The sequence below is a fragment of the Tripterygium wilfordii genome, chromosome 6, assembly GCF_013401445.1.
Source record: "Tripterygium wilfordii isolate XIE 37 chromosome 6, ASM1340144v1, whole genome shotgun sequence".
Taxonomy (NCBI): Eukaryota; Viridiplantae; Streptophyta; class Magnoliopsida; order Celastrales; family Celastraceae; genus Tripterygium; species Tripterygium wilfordii.
Window position 1 is genome coordinate 9,190,933 of NC_052237.1, and position 19,737 is coordinate 9,210,669.

At 37.2% G+C, this 19,737-nt stretch overlaps 2 protein-coding genes across 4 annotated transcripts; one reads left to right on the forward strand and one right to left on the reverse strand.

Annotated features, from left to right (window-relative positions):
* Nucleotides 1-6,819, forward strand: LOC119999939 (mechanosensitive ion channel protein 3, chloroplastic-like). Of its 2 annotated transcripts, XM_038847762.1 has the most exons (14): nt 1-129; nt 627-728; nt 832-891; nt 1,051-1,208; nt 1,514-1,637; nt 1,756-1,853; nt 1,952-2,065; nt 3,218-3,278; nt 3,445-3,594; nt 3,782-3,892; nt 4,096-4,263; nt 4,361-4,474; nt 4,961-5,017; nt 5,675-6,808. In XM_038847762.1, the coding sequence occupies exons 2-14, from the start codon at nt 651-653 to the stop codon at nt 6,515-6,517; spliced, it is 2,136 nt and encodes a 711-aa protein (XP_038703690.1). In that variant the 5' UTR covers nt 1-129; nt 627-650; the 3' UTR covers nt 6,518-6,808. The 2 variants fall into 2 exon arrangements, with proteins under 2 accessions (XP_038703690.1, XP_038703691.1); XM_038847763.1 differs by lacking the exon at nt 1-129 and having other exon boundaries at nt 544-728; nt 1,057-1,208; nt 5,675-6,819.
* Nucleotides 6,820-7,283: 464 nt separating this feature from the next.
* Nucleotides 7,284-11,126, reverse strand: LOC120000294 (O-fucosyltransferase 31-like). Of its 2 annotated transcripts, XM_038848316.1 has the most exons (10): nt 10,875-11,126; nt 10,709-10,771; nt 10,499-10,583; nt 10,306-10,376; nt 10,078-10,166; nt 9,783-9,986; nt 8,992-9,259; nt 8,344-8,571; nt 7,926-8,123; nt 7,284-7,611 (listed from the first exon to the last, which is right to left on the reverse strand). In XM_038848316.1, exons 1-10 carry the CDS (start codon nt 11,010-11,012, stop codon nt 7,393-7,395), a joined length of 1,563 nt encoding a protein of 520 aa, XP_038704244.1. In that variant the 5' UTR covers nt 11,013-11,126; the 3' UTR covers nt 7,284-7,392. The 2 variants fall into 2 exon arrangements, with proteins under 2 accessions (XP_038704244.1, XP_038704245.1); XM_038848317.1 differs by having other exon boundaries at nt 10,306-10,583; nt 10,705-10,771; nt 10,875-10,947.
* Nucleotides 11,127-19,737: the final 8,611 nt, after the last annotated feature.

Sequence of the window (19,737 nt, forward strand, 5' to 3'; positions counted from 1 at the left end):
TTAAGAGAACTTTCAACCAACCGGTGGCGGTGGACAAATTGCACAGTCGTAACGACCGATTTTCTCCAAAATCCAGTTTTCATTTCTCGTGGAGACGAACTTTGTTACTCTCCTCTTGCTCTCAACAAGGTAGTTTCTGATCTCTCCTTCGTAGATTTGAATTCGGCATTTGCTTTTCCTTTTTAATTTTCCGAGAAAGTACGTTGTTCAATTGGTAAAAAGTTCCTCGTGCACCGTGCTAGACTCGAACTTTACGTGCAAATGAAAGGTAGCCAGGGTTCTTTAGCACGATGAGATCATTCTCTCCTTTTTGTTCGAGTTTGGCTCCCGAAAATTGGCATTGGTGAGAAAAAAGCGGAATATAATGGCAATGGGAAATTAATATGTTGAACTCTTTGATCATTTCAGATTAATTTTACTGCTCCTAGTTTCCAGGTACTCGAATAGGTGAGAGTTTGATTTTGTAATTGTAAGGTGGTGTTGTTTGTTTGCTTGTTTTACTGGACAGAAGACCTCTTTCAGAATTGAGACTCGTCTGCTTAGGTTCAAAGCATAATTTTGGGGATTCAGTGCCGTGGTTAAGCTGAGATTGATTCTTTGAGGTGTTTTATGTTACATCTGTCTAGTGGTATCTGGGTCTTCTCCTGAAAATGACATGCGCTGGATCCATTAAATTTTCTCGCGAATTGAGGATCTGTGGCTATCATGGATGCAGTTATCAGCATACTGTATGTGATTTTTTTTTGCCAATGATTTTTTGTTTAATTATTCTCAGTTCTGGGTTGCTGTTGCATATGTTTCTGATTTTGGCTTTTCCTTGTTTTTTCTCAGAGCTTGTCAGAGAAAGAACGAAGGCATTCAGTTAGTATCAATCTTTCATCATACGCTGTGGTATGCTTTTCCTTATGAAACTCATAGGTTGCATGTTTCTTGAACTGCTGGTCCATGCATATTTTTCATGTTACTGCAGATGACGTTTCTATATAATTAAGGTTTTAATGATTTGAATAAGTAGCTCTGTTATGGATATTTAATCTGTTGCTTCTTTAGCGACAGGATGCTTGGAGTCTCAACCTTTTAAATAGCGTACATGGGCCAATAAATCCTGTTTATTCCAGATGTAAAGTTTTTCTATGCCGATCTGTTCTATTACCTGGAGGAGGAAATGAGATCCCTTTTTTGAAATCTGCTGCTGTTGTTTTGTCAAGGTACGTATATATATGTCATTCTAACCTTTTGTTTTCCATCACAATGTATATGCATGCATTGATATATTATAAATATGAAATAAGCTAAACTTCTCGTAATATCTTTTTGAGCAAGAGCTAAAGTAGCTCCTCATAGTACTGTTAATATACCTATTAAGGCTATTAAATTCATACCGTGTTGGAATTCCAGTTGCAAAAAAGTTTACTAGTGGTGTATAGTTTGTTTTTTTTTTTTTAAAAAATGGATACCATATCTAATGCCTATTGTTTTCTCTTTTTTTCTTTCGTTTTAATGAATGTTTCAGGTCATATGGTTATCTATGTAAAAGACCGCTTGTACTCAGACTAATTCCAGCTGTTGGTATCATTGCTTTTGCTGCTTGGGGACTAGGACCACTCATGCGTTTTGGCAGGATAGTTTTTCTCCGTGTATGTACTTTATCATTCTGCTTTATGTATGCACTCTTGTCATTCTGCTTTATGCCCGCATTGATCTGCAATTGACTCCTCGATTATATGATTCACTTCGCTATTGAAATTTCTGCAGAAAACTGATAATAGTTGGAAGAAAAGTAGTACTCATTATGTTTTGACGTCTTATCTTCAACCTTTGCTGCTATGGAGTGGAGCAATACTCATCTGCAGGTATGTCATGGAATCAGTTAAATCCTTCATTCAAATCCTTTCATTCCAACATTGTGTTGTGTTTATCTTTTGTGCTAACAGCAATGTGCTTCATTCAGGGCATTAGATCCAATAATGCTGCCGACAGAAGCGAGTCATGCTGTCAAGCAGAGACTTCTGAATTTTGTTAGATCATTATCAAGTGTGATGGCATTTGCATATTGTTTATCAAGGTACGTGTGATTGGCCATGCTGATGTTTTTAAGCTCTTGGGAATCATATCTTTGGTATGCTTTGATTTTAGAGTTGGCCAATTATTTGGGTGATTCTTTGATAATTGACTGATGAAATTTCATTTCCTGAGACATTCAAATGACATGCGGCATTTATTGCCATATAGACGATTTAGTTGCCTTGTTTTGAAAAGTTGAGGTTGGCATTGCAATGATCCGGCATTACTATGAGCCACTTGGTCATATCAGAAGCTTTGACTGCCATTGCCTAATATGTGCTATTAGTCGCATATTTTGTTTTTTTTTTCTTCTTTGTGTTACATTCTTCTCTTTTTGCACTATCTGTAAATGCATTATTTGAGCGAGCCAACATATATGATATCTTCTTAAGGGAACATCATAAATTTATGCATGTTTGACTAATATGCCACTGACTTCCAGCATCACCCTTTATTAGCCAATTTAGGATTTTTGAAATGCTTTAAATTGGTAATTGAAATGAAGAAGACTAAGTATTATTGTTAGTCAATATTCTAAAACGAACGATAGTCAGGGCATCCTAAATATAGAGAGGAAGGCAAAGGAAGCAAACAACCCCTCAATGTATCAATTTGGATATTTGTTGATTTTGATTGATGAATAAAATAGATAAAGATTTTGAATTTCTGTAAGAAGAGTTATGAAAGTTTCTCTTTTTGGAAGATGAATATAGAGAAAGAAAGAGAGTTAAGGATATTGATCTTAAGGACAGTAAAGCTATCATGAATCATAACTTGCTCTTGACTTAACTTTGGAATGAGGTTTGAAGGAATTTTCTTTCTACTCATGGATTTGAAAGAAAATTGACATTCAAGTGGCATAGTTTTCTATCAATGTTTCAATGAAGTTTGTGGGGGTAATGGTGACACCTAACTGGTTTCAAGAGAATGTGTGTCAACAAACCATCTGTCTTTTTTTATAATAGGCAGATCTAATATTTCTCTCTTTGTTGTTTGCTGGCATAACTTCATGCTTTGAGCACTTTTGCATTTTTATTCCTAATGGCTTTCTTTGTCATTGGTTATTGATGATATTCCTGGTTTATTGAGTCTTAATTTTTTTTCGTTCAATCTTGTAAGAGGTCTCATAAAGTGGGCATACTTTTGTGTACAGCTTGATTCAGCAGGTGCAAAAATTCCTTGCCGAAACAAATGACTCAAGTGATACAAGAAATGTATGTTTGCATTACTTCCATTCTTGTCATTGCTTCACTCAGTGCTCCAAGACCTGCATTGAAAGTTTTAGTTTTCTACTCATGAGATGTAAATTCCTCTACATGAAGGGCACCGATGGATGTCAATTAGAACTTCACTTAACACAGTCCTTTCTTTCTTTGGCAGGTGGGCTTTGATTTTGCTGGGAAATCTATTTATACTGCAGTATGGGTCGCTGCTGTATCACTTTTTATGGAACTTCTAGGTTTCTCGACCCAGAAGTGGCTCACTGCTGGGGGCCTTGGTACTGTATTGCTCACACTTGCTGGTCGCGAGGTAATACCTGGTTTTCTTTGTGAAGTTGTGATCTTATGTTGTGCATTTTTCAGAATTGTAGCGAGTTCATTATTGTCCTCATATATACTTCCATCAGATGTTTTTTCCATGAGTGAAAAGCCTTTCACCTTTTTATTTTTCATGGGGACATTCATTTACTTCGTTATAAACTTTTTTATGCTTTCAGATATTTACAAATTTTCTTTCGAGTGTCATGATACATGCAACAAGGCCGTTTGTTGTCAATGAATGGATTCAAACAAAGATTGAAGGCTATGAAGTCTCTGGTACAGTTGAGGTTTGTGTTTCTTTCACTAATATTGAAATCTGTTATGCAATTGTGTGCATATACTTCCTCCAGTGAACTCCATCAAAATGTAAGTTGATTGTAGGCTTGTAGCAACTAAAATCCTCTCTCTTCTGCAATACTAAGTAGTTTGCATCTACAATTTTCAGTTTATAGCTGTTTTTATAATTTGTGTTTTCTGTTGTTTCATTCAGCATGTGGGTTGGTGGTCACCAACAATTATAAGAGGCGATGATCGTGAAGCGGTTCACATTCCAAACCATAAGTTCACGGTGAATGTTGTGAGAAATCTTAGCCAGAAAACTCATTGGCGCATCAAGACCTATTTTGCTATCAGTCACTTGGATGTCAATAAAATCAATGTGAGTAGCATTGTTATTTCTTGAATGGTGGCCAGGCTTGCGAATCTGACTTTTCTTGGTTACTTTCTCATACTATGTTCACTTAATCTCTCCACAGAATATTGTAGCTGACATGCGCAAGGTCTTAGCTAAAAATCATCAAGTGGAGCAGCAAAGGCTGCACAGAAGGGTTTTTCTGGAAAATATCAATCCAGAAAGTCAGGCTCTTATGGTTACGCTTCTAGCCCGTTTATATATCACAGTTGCATCTTGATAGATTCAGACCCACCAAAAGGATATATTTGCAATAACAACAGAAAATTACAACCAAAGAGACTGAAATCGTAAACACAGTAGAAAACCTAGCAATTCAAGGAGCTAGGAACCTCCCAGAACTCCAAAACTAAGGTCTCTCTCCTCAGCCCTTTCCTAAATAAAACAGAAGAAAACATTAGAACAAAGGTCACCAACCAGGATAAGACAAGTGCTCCATTCCCATCAGGCCAAGTGTCCATTTCGTTTATTCTCTCTTTTCTCATACTGTTTAACCATGGGTCTAACACATCTCTACTATTTATAGTGATCTTTTTACAACCTAGCATTTGGGATGCGAAAAGTTTAACTCTTTTTGTTGTTGTTGTTGTTGTTGGGGGGTTGCGGGGGAAATGAACAATTGTCGAGTCCAGTTTTAACTTTTCATTGGCCCTATTTGTTACAGGTTTTGGTATCTTGCTTTGTGAAAACCTCGCATTTTGAAGAGTATCTTTGTGTGAAGGTAAGCTAAATCTTACAGTAGTATTCTTGTGACGTCTTTAGTGCAAAGCAAGCTATTTTAGACAATTATTATAGAGATATAAGATGATTTTGGTTTATAGACAATGATTTGGACTCTATACTGTTTTGACTAGGTCAATTTTATAAATTCATTTTATTTGGATGTCCAGAAACTATTGTGCTTTTTTTGTCAATTCCAAATAGACTCTTGGTGACCCTCGTTAAGGATATAGAAAATATATTCGACCAGCCATTGCCAAAAATTGAAAGATAGGATATTCCATTATATGGTTAGATGTTTTCTTTTAGATTTTGTTCTGTGTCTCTGAGTATTCTCGATTGGGATGGAAGACTTGAGGTACCAGCTTAAATATTTGCAATATCCTGCTATTCTAATATCCTGTTGAAGGAGAAGCTTCATTGGAATGCTTCATAAAGAACTTAAAAGGCAAAATAAGAGGGTTTGCGGTAAATTTATTTTTTCCATTCAAAACCTACATAATATGAATGTTCTAGGGTTCTTCCATTTTCTAGATGAGAGACTGGCATTGCTATGGACTTCGATGAGACATCTTCCTTTCTTAGTGTTGGTAGTTTAATTAACCACATGCTGTCTGTACTAGTAACTTAACATACGACTTCCCTGTGGATGAAACAGGAAGCCATAATCTTGGATCTTCTCAGAGTTATCAGCCATCATCGGGCCAGACTTGCGACTCCTATCCGTACAATTCAGAAAGTATACAGTGAGGCTGACTTGGAGAATGTGCCATTTTCTGAAATGGACTTTACTCGTTCTAGAGCAGCTGCTCACCGTCCTTTTTTGCTGATTGAACCATCTTATAAAATTAATGGCGATGATAAAGCCAAAAACGTGACGCGTTCAGTTCTGACAAATGAGGAAAATGCCAAGGTCAAGGCTACATCTACATCTGAATCCAAAGAAGATGCCAAGTCTTCGCCAGTGTTAAATCCCGACTCCAAAGATGATAAGGTCCTGGCAACTTCAACCTCAAAATCAGGTGTAGACTCTCATGTTTCACCAACACAAGCATCTAACTCCCAAGCTTGGAATTCGATGGCTGATGGTTCAGCTGAAATGCAGGACCCGGTTGAAAATGGAGATGTATTGAAGGATAATGTTCAAATCATCTCTGAAGGCACAACCATAGAAGAGGGAACGTCCCAGAAAACTTCAGCTACTAACCAAGAATCTGGTGGTGGACGAACTGATGGTTCTTCTGCCATGTCTCATTCGAAACAAATTATTGAGAAGTCTACTGCATCATCAGCATCAATGGCGCGGCCTCCATTGGAAGATAACATTGTTCTTGGTGTTGCTTTGGAGGGCTCAAAACGAGTACTTCCTATCGAGGAAGAAATGGTTCCTTCTATCTTCGCTCAACCAAAGGAATTGGCTGCCCACAGGAATGGGAATGGATCTCCTCCTGCGGTCAAGGATACAAAAGATGGTCAGATGCCTGCAGATCAGCAGGATTAAGAAAGGTCACCAATATGGCCATTTACAAGGCCTTTTCTTAAAACTCGTGCATAAGAGCTGTGCTGCTTTTTTAAAGGCTGGCATTATGCAATTTTTCATGAGCACCCGCGTCTGTAAATAGTTGAATCTAATATTGTTGGCTCATGTAATTGGAGAGAGATGAGGGAATTATGTGCTTGATGTCCGACTGATGACTCTCAACTACTATGAAAATACAAATTATTGATTGGCTAATGAACAAATGTAACGAGTTGTGTTGAGACTATAATTGATGTGGAATTTGAAGTTCTAGTTCCTCACGATCCAAGCATGTAAGCCATGTTCTTCCTCGCATACGATATGAGAACAAGCCATTCTATATGCTACTCACTTATTTTTTTATACCGAGAACAATTACTCTTTAAACATTCGATATGATCCTAAACTAAGTTGTTGGGTTTGAGCGGATAGAAATTTTCTACAAATAAGTTTAGTCAAAACGCAACGCAACGCGTGATCACAAGATTCACAAGATTATTACGGCCAGTTTACAATTACTCTTTAAACATTTGATATGATCCTAAACTCAAGTTGTTGGATTTGAGCGGATAGAAATTTTCTATAAATAAGTTTAGTCAAAACGCAACGCAACGCGTGACCACAAGATCATTGTTCCCAGTTTGACCCTAGAGTGATTCACCATTGGACTATCACTTAAGTAGTTGCCACTCGAGTCCTGCTAACATCACTTGCTAATCCATCGTCACCAGTAATGGGGAGCTCAAGGTGAATTTCGATGAAATAAGAAGCAATAAGGAAACGGAATAAATCATTCCAAAGTTCAAAAAACTATAAAACCACATAGAGTGGAACAAAGATCAACATCAATCTCCGGTCTATTTTGATGAAGCTTGACACATACAATCAGGAGCAGGGTAGGTATATATGGATTGCTTCTCCTTTTTTAATCTTATCTGCCCTTGTCTACTTCTATGTCCATTGATAACTGCTTGTTGAAACTCTGACCACTCCATGCTCTTGCTCAGGAAGAGCTGGCTGGAAAGTATCATGTTTGGTCTAATGGTTTTCAAGTTTAGATAGGCTCGATGTCCAACCTGGTAACGGAGACAAAATGTCAACTAGACTATAATCAAGTTACTGGATATGGAAGTAACATTTCAACTCTAGCACAAGAAGAAAAGATTTGGAAGTCTAGCTATCATATGTACCATAGTTAAAAAGTTTTAACCCAGGCGGCAGGCAGTACACATGCTCCTTTGCTAACTATAGCGGAGGCCATTACATAACGGCAAAACCAGAGTTCATGATCCCAGGATTCCAATAGAACGATGTATGCACAACACCTCCAAGAACATATGTACTGTTGAGCTAAAATATATAGAATAATAAAATAAAGAAATATGTTTACCAGAGCATTGTGCATGTTTCCTGGAGAATCAGAGATGAAAATGTCACACTGCATGCTAACATAATAGTCAATCGCAGCCAACAAAGAAGCCTTTCCTTCAACCTTGGCCAGTTCCTCTTTAGAGGCAAGGCTTTTCTTATCTTCCAACGAGGGAAACAGTTTTTGCAAAGTTGAGATCCTTGCTTCTCCACCATAAACCTGAAAGAAGATCAATCTCATCTTTAATTCTTTCAAAAAATAAGAGTTCTTCTCCTCACTGAGAAAGCAGATGACAGCCCACAAGAACTTCCTACTCTTCAAACTGCAGACAATCATGCCGAAGCCAAACTTCTAACTTATCAATAAATAATGGCAGAAAGCAATTATCATCTTGCTGACGAGAGAGAGAGAGAGAGAGAGGGGCAAGGGGGACAAAAACCTTGTGTGATGCAAGATAAAGGCGAGTCTTATTGTCGAAGCCCAAAGCTGCAAGCAGCAATCCTATCTCTTCAGGAGTCAATGGGCAGCGCCCTTGGTTTCTCAATTCTACATCACTGAACTGAGTTTTTGAGACTCTTCCCTGCCAAATAACTTGACGATATTTTGCAAGAGCCAGTTTTTCAGCTTTTCCTCCACCAAAATCACAAGCTGAATGAGCCGCCATATCCTATAAGTGACTGTGTCAGGGAATGGAATACAGAGAAATACTTGCTCAAATCAAAACAAGAAGTTTACCGAGAGTTGACATTCAACATCATAAATACCACACTTGTCAACAACAAATAGGCATTTTATGAAAGGTCTAACACACAGCAGTAGGCAGATTCCTTTCAGAGCTATAAATAAAGCACGGGCAGTGGATTGGCTGCTGTTTTTGTATTACATAAAAGTTACATAATGACTCCAAAGCTTGATGATGCGCCAAATACGACAAATCACCTAAATTTATTCAATTCATTGTTTATGGTTCATGATAGAGCTAACAAATTTCATAATCTAACATAGTCCAAGAAGCTTCGGAAGCTTAGGACTTTCATTCATAAATTCTCAGTCAATTACCTCAAGTGGTTGAGGCAGAGATTCTTACTTTGTCAAAGCGAAGATGTAAAACGACAAACTTTCCCACTCCTTCTCCAATATCATCCATTCTCCCCGGCCGCATTTCATTTCCTGATGATTGGAGCTTGCCGGATGAATATCTAAGGCGATTTACTATTGTCTCTCCTAATGCCTTGATCTGAGGAACAAAAACTAATGCTTGAAAGTTGACTTTGCAACGTAGGCGCTGGATGTTTACAGGCAGGTTTTCAAAAGTTAGGCGATGAGAAAATGGAGCAACTGCAGCAATCCCATAACTGCAACAATAAGAAAACCCTAGTGTAATGAGCAGTTAAGCATTATAGTCTAGAAGTACCTACAATAAGAATTCATATTAAAGACTGCAATATCCAGTCTCCACTTATTCACCAAAATGTACAAGCCAAAAATTTAATATAGAAGTATCCCAATTCCCAACAGGAAAACCATGCACGAATCCAAAAGAAAAGCGAAGCTATAAGAATGTAGAGAGAAAGACATCAATATGATTCTTCAAGCTCCTGGCTCCAAAGGACAAGAAGAACCCCTGAAAACATAATCTAGTGCACTTCATCAATTTCCACAAAGTAAAAGACCAGATACAGTGAGCTGAAAATCCAAAAACCAGGAGTAAGAACCTAGCCATATGATTCAAGGGGAGACCAAGGAAAATAGTTGAACAAATGAACTCCAAAAAGAAAAAAGACAAACCAAGAAAAAGAAAGAGGATCAGTTACAAACTGCTGGTGTGAAAAAACTCAAGGGGAAACGAAATCTAATATATAAGGAAACCTAACCAACCTCTGCAGAACGGGTAATACATTTTCCAGATACCAGTCAGCTGTAGCATGAACAGGCGCTGTTTTAATCCTAGTAGCTCGTATACCTGTGGCATAATACTCTCGTGAGCTCCAAGAATACTCGCTCGGTAGCTCTGTAACTATAGAAACATCATCGCGTAAAACACTGATGAAGTGATCCACATTGAATAAGTCCACGAATGAACTGTAGAAAATGAGGCTTTTCACATAACAGTCCCTTAAGAGAAGAGACGATGATAAATACGGTTCCAAGAAATAAATCATTCATGCAGTACCTTGAATCTCGCCAAACAGGATTTACTTCAAGGTGTGGGATCACAAGTGTCGCATTCAGTATCTTAGCAACAGTAACTGCATCACATATCTTAATAGTAACAAAAAAAAGAGATGGTAAATAACATATCCGGAAAAACAGTGATTGAAAAAGCATTATGCACAAACATCAACCATATCCTCCTATAATTCTCCTAACAACCAGCAACAAATGTGACACGATTACTTACCCCCATTCTTTGCTGATTCAACCCTCCATCAAGAAATACCTGGATATATCCCTGAGATTTTCTTGGCAATGCTGCGAGATATAAATGCAAATCCACGAAAAATTTCGATATCATCTCGGTCCCACAGAACAACCACTAACTGTATCATGAGAAAGTCCACGTTTGCATCTCAGGTTTAACTTCAGACACTTACAAGGAACAGTTGCGGGTGGTTCAACACATGGTTTCCAGCCATGATAGGGTAAAGGAGACCAGAGCTCAGATTGATGTCTGATGGACTGAAGAGAAAATTAAACAAACGCAATTATATTTTCAATAGTTCCAAAAACAATTCCATGGCTTGTCTCAATCAAACGAACTAAAAACAACAAAGAAAGAAAGAGAAAAGAAGGCACCTACTTACAGTATGGCGACTGAAAGCACCTTTCAGTAAATTCAAGTGCACAGGTTTTGGAGCATTCCACTCCTGAAACACAATCAGCAACCACAAATAACACCCATGGCTTGGACATAACCTCAGAATTTTAAGGAAGAACTTATCAGATGAAATTGACGATAGCACAACATACGGAGAACAGTGAAGGGGATGCACGGCCTAATGGACCGAAGAGATTCGGAAGGACAACCGGGAGCAAAATCAAGAAAAGCCCTGCAAGAGACAATCTCTGAGGTTGATTCTGGCAGATTTGGTAGAAAAACGTCTTCATCGTTTGCCAATCAAGCGTAAAACCCTAACCCTAATTTTTCCGAGATGTTGTAACGACTGCCAAGTGTGGATTGTAGGAAGAAGAAATGGAAGCTGCGGCGGTGGGCTGGTGGCATACAACTTTGTGCGTCACTATACTCGACATCTATCAGGATGACTAATACTACGTCGTTTTGTGGTTTTAGTTGAGAACTATTTTTTGTGATTTAAATAAGTAATAATTAGCTCATTAAGAAAAAAGAGTAGTAGTTAACCATTTGTGCATTTTCTTTTATTGTTTTAACAAGATTGTAGCTACTACGCATGAGATTTTAGCAATAAATGTGACTGATGAGATGAAAATCGAACTGACTGCTCAACTGTTCGGATAACATATCGTTTAGTTTTGTAGGCATCTCAATTGACTAAACTAGGGATCAAGAGGTTATTGTTGCACAAGTAGTAACCGTGAGCTTTGAGGTCACCAAGGGGTACCTCAAGGACGTTCCGACGCACAAGCTAGATTGGTAGGAAATGAGGCTAGTGAGACAGCTCGGTTTTTAGAGCTCCTTCTTTAGTTCAAATGAATAGTGAAAGAAGTGAGAGAGATTTACCTAAGTAGATGTCGCATTTTATATGAACTTCAAATTATGGATTGCCCTTGATTACGAATGTGATTTCTGAGGGTAAATCCCCTAAACATCTCATTACAGATCTTCTTCAGCTAGTGATGAGGTCTCCTCGGTATCCCAAGACATTTTGGTCACAAGGGATTCCCAATGTCATGTTTGTTAATTCATATAGGGGAGTACAAGTGGAGGTGATATCTAGGTGTATCGAGATTCTCCCTAGCCCGATTTCCTCTCCTTCAATCAATGTGATACCACATGTTGTCATCTCATTAGAGGGGTATTTTTATTATTATGGATGGCCTTTAGAAAAATTAGTAAATGTAAGATGGTAACAAAACAAGATTAGGAAACACACCAACCATTGTTATTACATACAGATTAACTGTGTTTGTGTCATCAAGACTCACCCGGTAAAATAGTAGATTTGAAACCTAATGTAGTAACATAAACAACGTCGATGTTCAATCATCATTTTCGTTACAAGCAGAAATCCTCCTTTGGCTGACTTCTGGCCATTACATCCTCCCCCACCGCAGGAGATGTAAGTCGTAGTCTCTTTGCCACACGTTCTACTACGTCATTTCAGTAATTTGCATACCATCCTCAAATAGGACTGACATGCTGCCAACCATTTCAGTCTCTTGATACAATCTATTTTCTGTAATGTTGGGGTCTTGAAGAAACAATATTACATCACATTTTTTCTTCACAGGAGGGGAGGTCTCCATTTTCCTTGCTATCATGCATCTTATTTGGCAAATCTTCAATGATAATGCTACCATGCATCCTATCAGGGTCTTGAAAATCTTCAATGACAATGCTATCATCCATCTAATCAGGGTCTTGAGAATCTTCAACCACAGAAGGATCCAGCACCTCGCTAGGGGCCGACACAATGCTCGCCATTGATGGAGACTGTTGATCAATTATCTTTTTATCATTGGCACCCACATCATCCTCCAGAGGGCCATTTTCAAGAATCTCATCATCATCCAAATCATCTATTGCTTCGTAAGATGTTTCTGGGGATGAATCAACACAGTCTTATGCTTCTTTCGTTGATAATCCTTAGTTCCCAAAACCCTCTGCTCCAAAACCCTAGAATGAATATGGAATAGCACTGCCTTGAAGTTTTGCTGCAGTTGCGATTTGCTCAAAAGGAGTTCCTCCAGAAGGCAAATAAGCAAACTGCTATCTGCTTTCTAGATTATCCTATGATAAAGTAAAAACAAATTCAATAAACTGCAAATATTGTTGTCAACTTTCAGAGAATTACCTTATAGCATTAAGATGGAAGTATACTACTTAATTTTCATTGTCAGGAAGGAAAGGGTGGGAAGGGCAAAAGTGTTCATGGCCTTCATATCGGATATGGCAAGATAACAATTTTCTTTGGAAAAAAAAGTTACCCCAAAATAGATCATAAGCAAAGGGTATTGCAAGAAATTAAATTATCCTTGTAACAATCACTATTCAAATGGGATAGTGCAAATAATTGTTCAAAAAGCCTCGATCCGTGAATAGGGCATAACCAGGATTAATCGCGGGCAAAAAGACTGCTCATAGAAAAATCTGTATAGTAATGTTTTCCGGGTCATATAATATCACAAATAGAACAAAAAAATTAGTCTAAAGTGGAACAATGGCAATACCTCTAATGACAATATAGTGCTATTAAGAGCACCAATATCAGCTCTACTAAAGTCATCCGCCATCCTATTTTAGAGGATGTGGTGTATGAAACATAAAAATTGGTGGCCTCATCAGCTCCTGTAATTTGGACATTTGTGATTTGACTATAATTTCTAAAGCCACGAATTACTGTTAAATTAATTACCACACTTACCAGTAAGTGACGTTGATCCTTCTTTACATTCAAATCGTTTTCTTTCATATACCATAACTAAAAGATCTTCAAAGTCATCCTCAGAGGAAGAGTTTGAGGATGAATCGTCATAAATTTTTTGTATACGCTTGAAAAAAGAATTTATTGTGCAAAGGAAATATGATGAATAAGTGGTGAGAGATGAAGAACTGAAGTTGGAAAGTTCTTCTTTTTATAGAAAAAGTATGTGATCGTCGGAAAGTGATGTTTGAATTTTGACCGTTGGTGTTTGAAAGTGACCATTGAAATAATCAATTAAACAAAAAAAAATCTGCATAAAATGTATAAATATACATTTTAATATTTTCTTATATTTATATTTTATTTTATTTGAATATGATGTAGTCAAAAATATGTTTTTTGTTTAAAATATAGTCGGTAAAAATTAAATAAAAAAATATTAAAAGTGAATGAAAAAATAAATATTTTAAGTTATAGAAGAGTTGATGTGACGTGCTATTGAATTGTAATTCTGTGAAATTGTAAAAGGACACGTTTTACTGTATTTTAGAGAATCTGTTAAGAATAACTGATATGGATGCTCTAAAATGATAGTAAGAAGATGGCTGGTCAAAGGAGTGGTAATCTGCAAGTAATGATCCAGCAATAGTAATGTTTAATTGTATAGTCATATTTTCAGTTTTCAGTTTCTCTATGTATAGTCATGTTTCTAGAAACGCCATAACTCTGTTGATCTTCCTTGCTGTTTTTTATTTTTTATTTGTTCGCGTAGTGTTTTAGTCACATGTTTGTGTCTCTCTCTTCGATTTTTTTATGGAAGAATTTAAGCTGAGTCTTGTAATCTTATGAATTATGAGGAGTCCTTGCCCAAATTTGCCTTTGCCTTGTTGTTGCAATATATATGTGCCTAGATTTGTCTTTCCCTACTAGAGAAATTTATACTTCCAAAAGGAGACGGTGAGTTTATCAATTATCGGTTCATCGTTATCGATCGATCAGTATATCGACCAACGGTTTATTGACACTATCGATAACAGTAACCGTTACATTATTTGAGTTACCGAAGTGATCGGTATAGTAACAGTTTTTTGTGTACAACAACGACAAACTGTCACCATAAAAACCTAGTAATTACCCCCCAAATCCCTTTGCTGGGGGCTAGTTTGCATTCCATGGATTCTCTTTCTTCACACCCAAAAACACAGAAAAAAATCTTAGGTTGTAAAACATCCCAACGCGCCAAATTGTCACTCATTCCCTCATTCCCCTCTTTTCTTTCCTCTCCCCCTATGTTTCGTCTCTCACCTTTTTGTCTCTGTTTTGTCAACACTAATGGGCGACAATGATTACCATGATGATCCAGGCTTCAAAGACTTCACCGACATGACATCTCCGATGATGAGAGCTCTGACAACGAAAAGATGGAGTACCCAGAAGACCTGATAAGTTTGTCTCACCTGGTATCACACTACCTTTGATTTTCGATCTTCCCTTGTTCTGCTATCCCCTTCAACCGACTCTTTCGTCACTGGATAAACTTAAAAACGCCAGAGATGAATTTTATACTAATCAAAGGGAAAAAAAGCCATTTTTGAAGGTCTTCCCTTGTCAAAGTTAATGTAGGTGAACGAAAGAAAGCCACTTTTGAAAAGGCCATAACTTTCTTGATCTCTTTCTAGGGGAAAAAAGAGACCCTTGCTATGGTATAATGTTAAAGTTACTACAGTTGGGATGCCCCCAACCTATCTTTCACATCATCAACCATGACACCATCAAGCTTGCGTATATACCCATTCACCAGTGCCCCAGCCTATCTCTGCTCTGTTTTGTTGGTCATAACTGTATTTTAGGTGTCTTGGGTTTTTTTTTTAAAAAAACATAGAAAAGTAGTGTATTCAGACCAGGTTAAAATTTTAATGGGGCTTCCTAGATTTGAGGTGCAACTGAGAATCTGTGAAGTGCAACTAACCTCCACCAATCCTCTTTAAATTATTTTTTTTAGTTTTTTTTTTGTGTTGTTGAGTAGTTGACTATAGATGATTTTCAAGAAAAAAATCTTAAACCCTAAATCCTGAGCATGCCTCTTGACAACATTGCCAGGGGATAGTGCTCCAGATCAATTTTTTGACCATCCTCCGGCCAATATTTATCGATTCAACCAGTTAAATCGGGTACCACCCTTCACAGATATTATTTAACTAAAAAAGAACTAGGTTGAATGGTGCCGATCAAAAAATATTTAAAACTGGTTGAATCATACAATTTTACCTGTGTTAAATCGTGTTATACATATTTTTTAAAAAAATTTACATTTTCTAACTGAATTCACTTTTTTGTTTGTAGATAAATACAAATAAAAATTTAATTACTATCCGAAGTCTCCAAGAAAAATACTCAAATTGATTTTTTTAATAACTCAAATGCTAAATCACTAATGTTAGCCACCAAAACAAATTGATTTTTTTTTTGTTACTTTTAATGTATATATACATTTTATCTTCGTCTCACTCGTCCGGTTGGACAGGTTATACCGCACGGGTAGTGATCCGGGGGAGGGCCGGTGCACTCATGCACCGGCTATTAACCTGTTCAATTTTTAAGCCATTAGATCTTAGGATTCATATCTCTCACTTCTCTCTCTAACAACAATGGAGTCTTGAACCGGTAAAGATGAGAAATTCTGTTTTTTTCTTTGATAAATCATCAATAATAAATTATTGATGGATAATTAACAAGCAGTAAAAAGTCAGTGAACAGGTCTTTACAGAAGGAATCTCTACCAAGAGATCAGATAAAAAATCAAAAACCAGGTCCACCATCTTCGAACCATTAGAGAACCAATCTTGAAGACATTGAAGCCAATAACCCAACACCAAACAGAGAAGCCAGAGAAGATTGAAAATCAACCCAAAAAAAAACACAGAGAAGACAATCAAAGGGAAAAATCCTTCTTCGGGTGACAAAAACATCGCCCCTTATGGTAGCCAGAAGGGGAGCCACCTCTAGCCTTCAGTGGAATAGGCTGTTGAATTTGAGATTGAGGAAGACTACCAACTTCAACTTCTAAACCCAGGATTTGAATCAAAACTGTTTGATTTTGAGAGAGAGACTACAAACACAAGAGAGGAAAACTTTGATTACGAGAAGCTACTTCGTTTTCAAGAGGAGAGAAGCCACCGTCACGTAAGCTTTGTGCTGATTCGACAAGGAGGATGACGGGAAGTTCGAGCTCAGACAATTGAAGCTGCGGCGACGGATAACTGGAAGGACAATGCGCGATAGTGAGAGACCTAATCTAAACACAGAGCATTTATCCTATTTTTTTATTAAGTTAAATATGAACCGTCAGATATAAATGTTAACATCTAATGGTCTTAACAATGAGCAGGTTAATAGCCGGTGCACTAATGCACCGGCACTCCCCCGGGTCCGATTTCCGTATCCATATTTAAAGCATAGGTTGCATTTTGACACACAATTCAAAGTTTGACCAGTTGGACAGGTTATACCGCAGGGTGGTATGATTATGGCATTCATATTTAAAACATAGGTTGTAGCTCGACACACAATTCAAAGTGGACACTTGCTAGGGCTATTTTGTACATTTTCGGTTCCCAAACGAAGTAAATTTGGGGATTGTTAAGGCTCCAAAATTTCATAAACGGGCCGATTTTCCTTCAAAGCCCAAATAGAAGTTGATGTCCAAAAAAATCATATTTCTCAATGGTATTTCAAAAAATAAAAGAAAAGCAAAGGAGAGAGGATCTCTTTTTGATTTATTAACAGGTCATTTAGCAATAGGTCCCTCAAATCAAATATTTATTCCAATAGGTCCACTCTAATTTTTTCCAAGCGATAAGATTCATAAGTGAATAAGATTTATTTCAAGAACAACTTATTTAAAATGTATCTTTTATTGACCAAAGTACCATCTTTTCCTTTTTCTCTCAATTTGAGACACTTGATACTACAATTGTCCGATTGAAATAGATACAGCAGCACGTCTAGAGATGGAACTTGGCATCTGTATGGGAGGCATATAAGACAAATTTTCGTCCTGCATTTTTTCTAGTCAATTGATTTTTTTTAGTTTTGAAGATACATAGTATTTATTGGGCATTTGATTTGAATCCATTTTGAAAACTAGCTTTATTCCATCACTCTTGTCCATTCATTTGTGATTTATGATGAAAAAAAAGTTTGTCATGTCATCCTATTGAACCTTTGGAACACTACTCGTCATAGTGTGCTTGGAGGGGATGACAGAATCTTGTGCACTCCCCTCAGAGGGTCTTGAATTCTTGATACCATAAGGGTATAAGATGACAAGAATTGACTATGTAAAACCTTGCATATGTTGGTCTTTATCCCTGAAAACTTCTATGTGAACGGTGGATAACACACACTCTAGTATAAGACGCTCCTAAATCAACTATCCACGGTTGGGAAGCATCAGTAGATGTGGTGACATGATTGGCGGAGGGACGTTGGGTGCGAAGGTGAGGATGAGCTTGACAGTTAACTGACTGAGAATTAAAGTTGTTGGGACGGTATTGTTTGGTGGCCGAGATTGACAGTAGGAGGGATAGGTTCGGGATGGTGATTATCACTGTGAAGGAGGTAGGTTTCATTGTCGATAATCTTATCAACAATTCTTCAAATGGAACAATAGTATCTCGAGTACAGATGGATGTGATAATATTAGTCTTTGTAAGCTGAACCAAGACCACGGGTGGCATAGATAAGAAGATCAACATCACTTGGAGGAGCTCGAAGAATAGCAAGTTCATATGCAATTTGTTTGATGGAGATAAGAAAGTGTGTGACAGATAAAGAATCACGAGTAATTGTATAAAGTTTGTCCTTGAGATGAATCATGTGACTGGTAGAGCGTTTGGAATAGAGACGAGAGAGTCTGGTCCAAGTCTCATTACTTGATACTGCATAATAAACCAAGGGAATGACTGATTCACTCAGAGAAGAAAGAATAATATGCATAATAAGTTGATCTTGTCGTGTCCATGGTAAGTGATCTGAATTACGAATGGATTGGTCATCTCAAGTCCGTGTCTTAGAGGGGCACAACAAGGTACCTTCAAAGTATCCAAATGAATTGTGCTTTCTAGGAGAAGTAATTGAAAGATGTTAGTTTGAGTGGCAACTAAGCATCAACATTGATGGTGATTTGATTTGCAGCTAAAGTCAGAGGAGCATTAGCAGGAGGGGTGGTAGTGGTTGTAGCAACTCGTTAGAGAGAGGGCTCTGATACCATATAAGGAAATAATATGTTCTGTATATTGATTCAATCGTTCAGTTTGAGCTTACAACCTTTATATAAATACAATCTACAATACGTATAGTGATAATGAACAATACATTTATTGTTACAACAAACTAAGATTAATCTTTGAAGATAAACCAAACATGGTGAAGATAAAGTTGTTGGTTACTTTGTTGTTGGAGATAAAGATAGAGTTAAGGTTGAGGATGTTGCGCCAACTTTATCTTATTCCACAAATGTCTCAGCTTTTGATGAGATATTGTTAACATCTAGTCTCGATTGAGTGAGGTGAGACAATTTGGTTCGCTTGACATATGATGTTTGGTACTCAACATGATATCGAATTATAACAACCTTTCATACCCGGGATGCCAGCCTTGGTGGCCAGGGAAGTCTTTGAGCTCGTGACAAAACGTACCTTTCTGAGACTTTTTTAACCAAGAAACATCCAATCCAGCTTGGCGACGGATAAGACTTTTTTAACCATGAAAGTTGAACAACAGGTTTTTAATAAATAATAAAATAATAAATATTTAATTATATTGTATATAATATAACTATATAGTTATTTTTTCATTTAGCTATAGTATATAATAGTATATTATATAATAGCATAGTCAATACTGGAGTCTTCTATAGACTCCAATATATAATATATATTATTATAATGGAGTCTCATTACGTATATTATATATTACAAAAAATAATATAGTATTTTAGATATTTACAATGAGTCTTCTAGACTCTAGAGAGTAGAGAATCATTAGCTATTGGAGTCTCTCCATCAAAATTTACTCAATGAGAAACTCTTCATCGCAAACTTCCATCTCTCTCATCATCTCAGAGACACACATTCCTACAATAATATACCTGTTAATCAAATGTCCACACCGCCTCATATTGTGTCGGAATGGTATTTCTTACCGATCCATGTCATTCTTCGTAATATACCTGACAAATTGGGAGGTGTACCCACAATTTCCTCATA

Coding starts and splice junctions, on each gene's coding strand:
- LOC119999939 (XM_038847762.1), top strand. CDS start 651: ATGACATGCGCTGGATCCATTAAATTTTCTCGCGAATTGAGGATCTGT. Junction 1,209..1,513: donor GCTGCTGTTGTTTTGTCAAG/GTACGTATATAT, acceptor TGAATGTTTCAG/GTCATATGGTTATCTATGTA. Junction 3,279..3,444: donor ACTCAAGTGATACAAGAAAT/GTATGTTTGCAT, acceptor TTTCTTTGGCAG/GTGGGCTTTGATTTTGCTGG.
- LOC120000294 (XM_038848316.1), bottom strand. CDS start 11,012: ATGAAGACGTTTTTCTACCAAATCTGCCAGAATCAACCTCAGAGATTG. Junction 10,772..10,874: donor CATCCCCTTCACTGTTCTCC/GTATGTTGTGCT, acceptor ATTGTGTTTCAG/GAGTGGAATGCTCCAAAACC. Junction 10,377..10,498: donor ACCACCCGCAACTGTTCCTT/GTAAGTGTCTGA, acceptor TATATCTCGCAG/CATTGCCAAGAAAATCTCAG.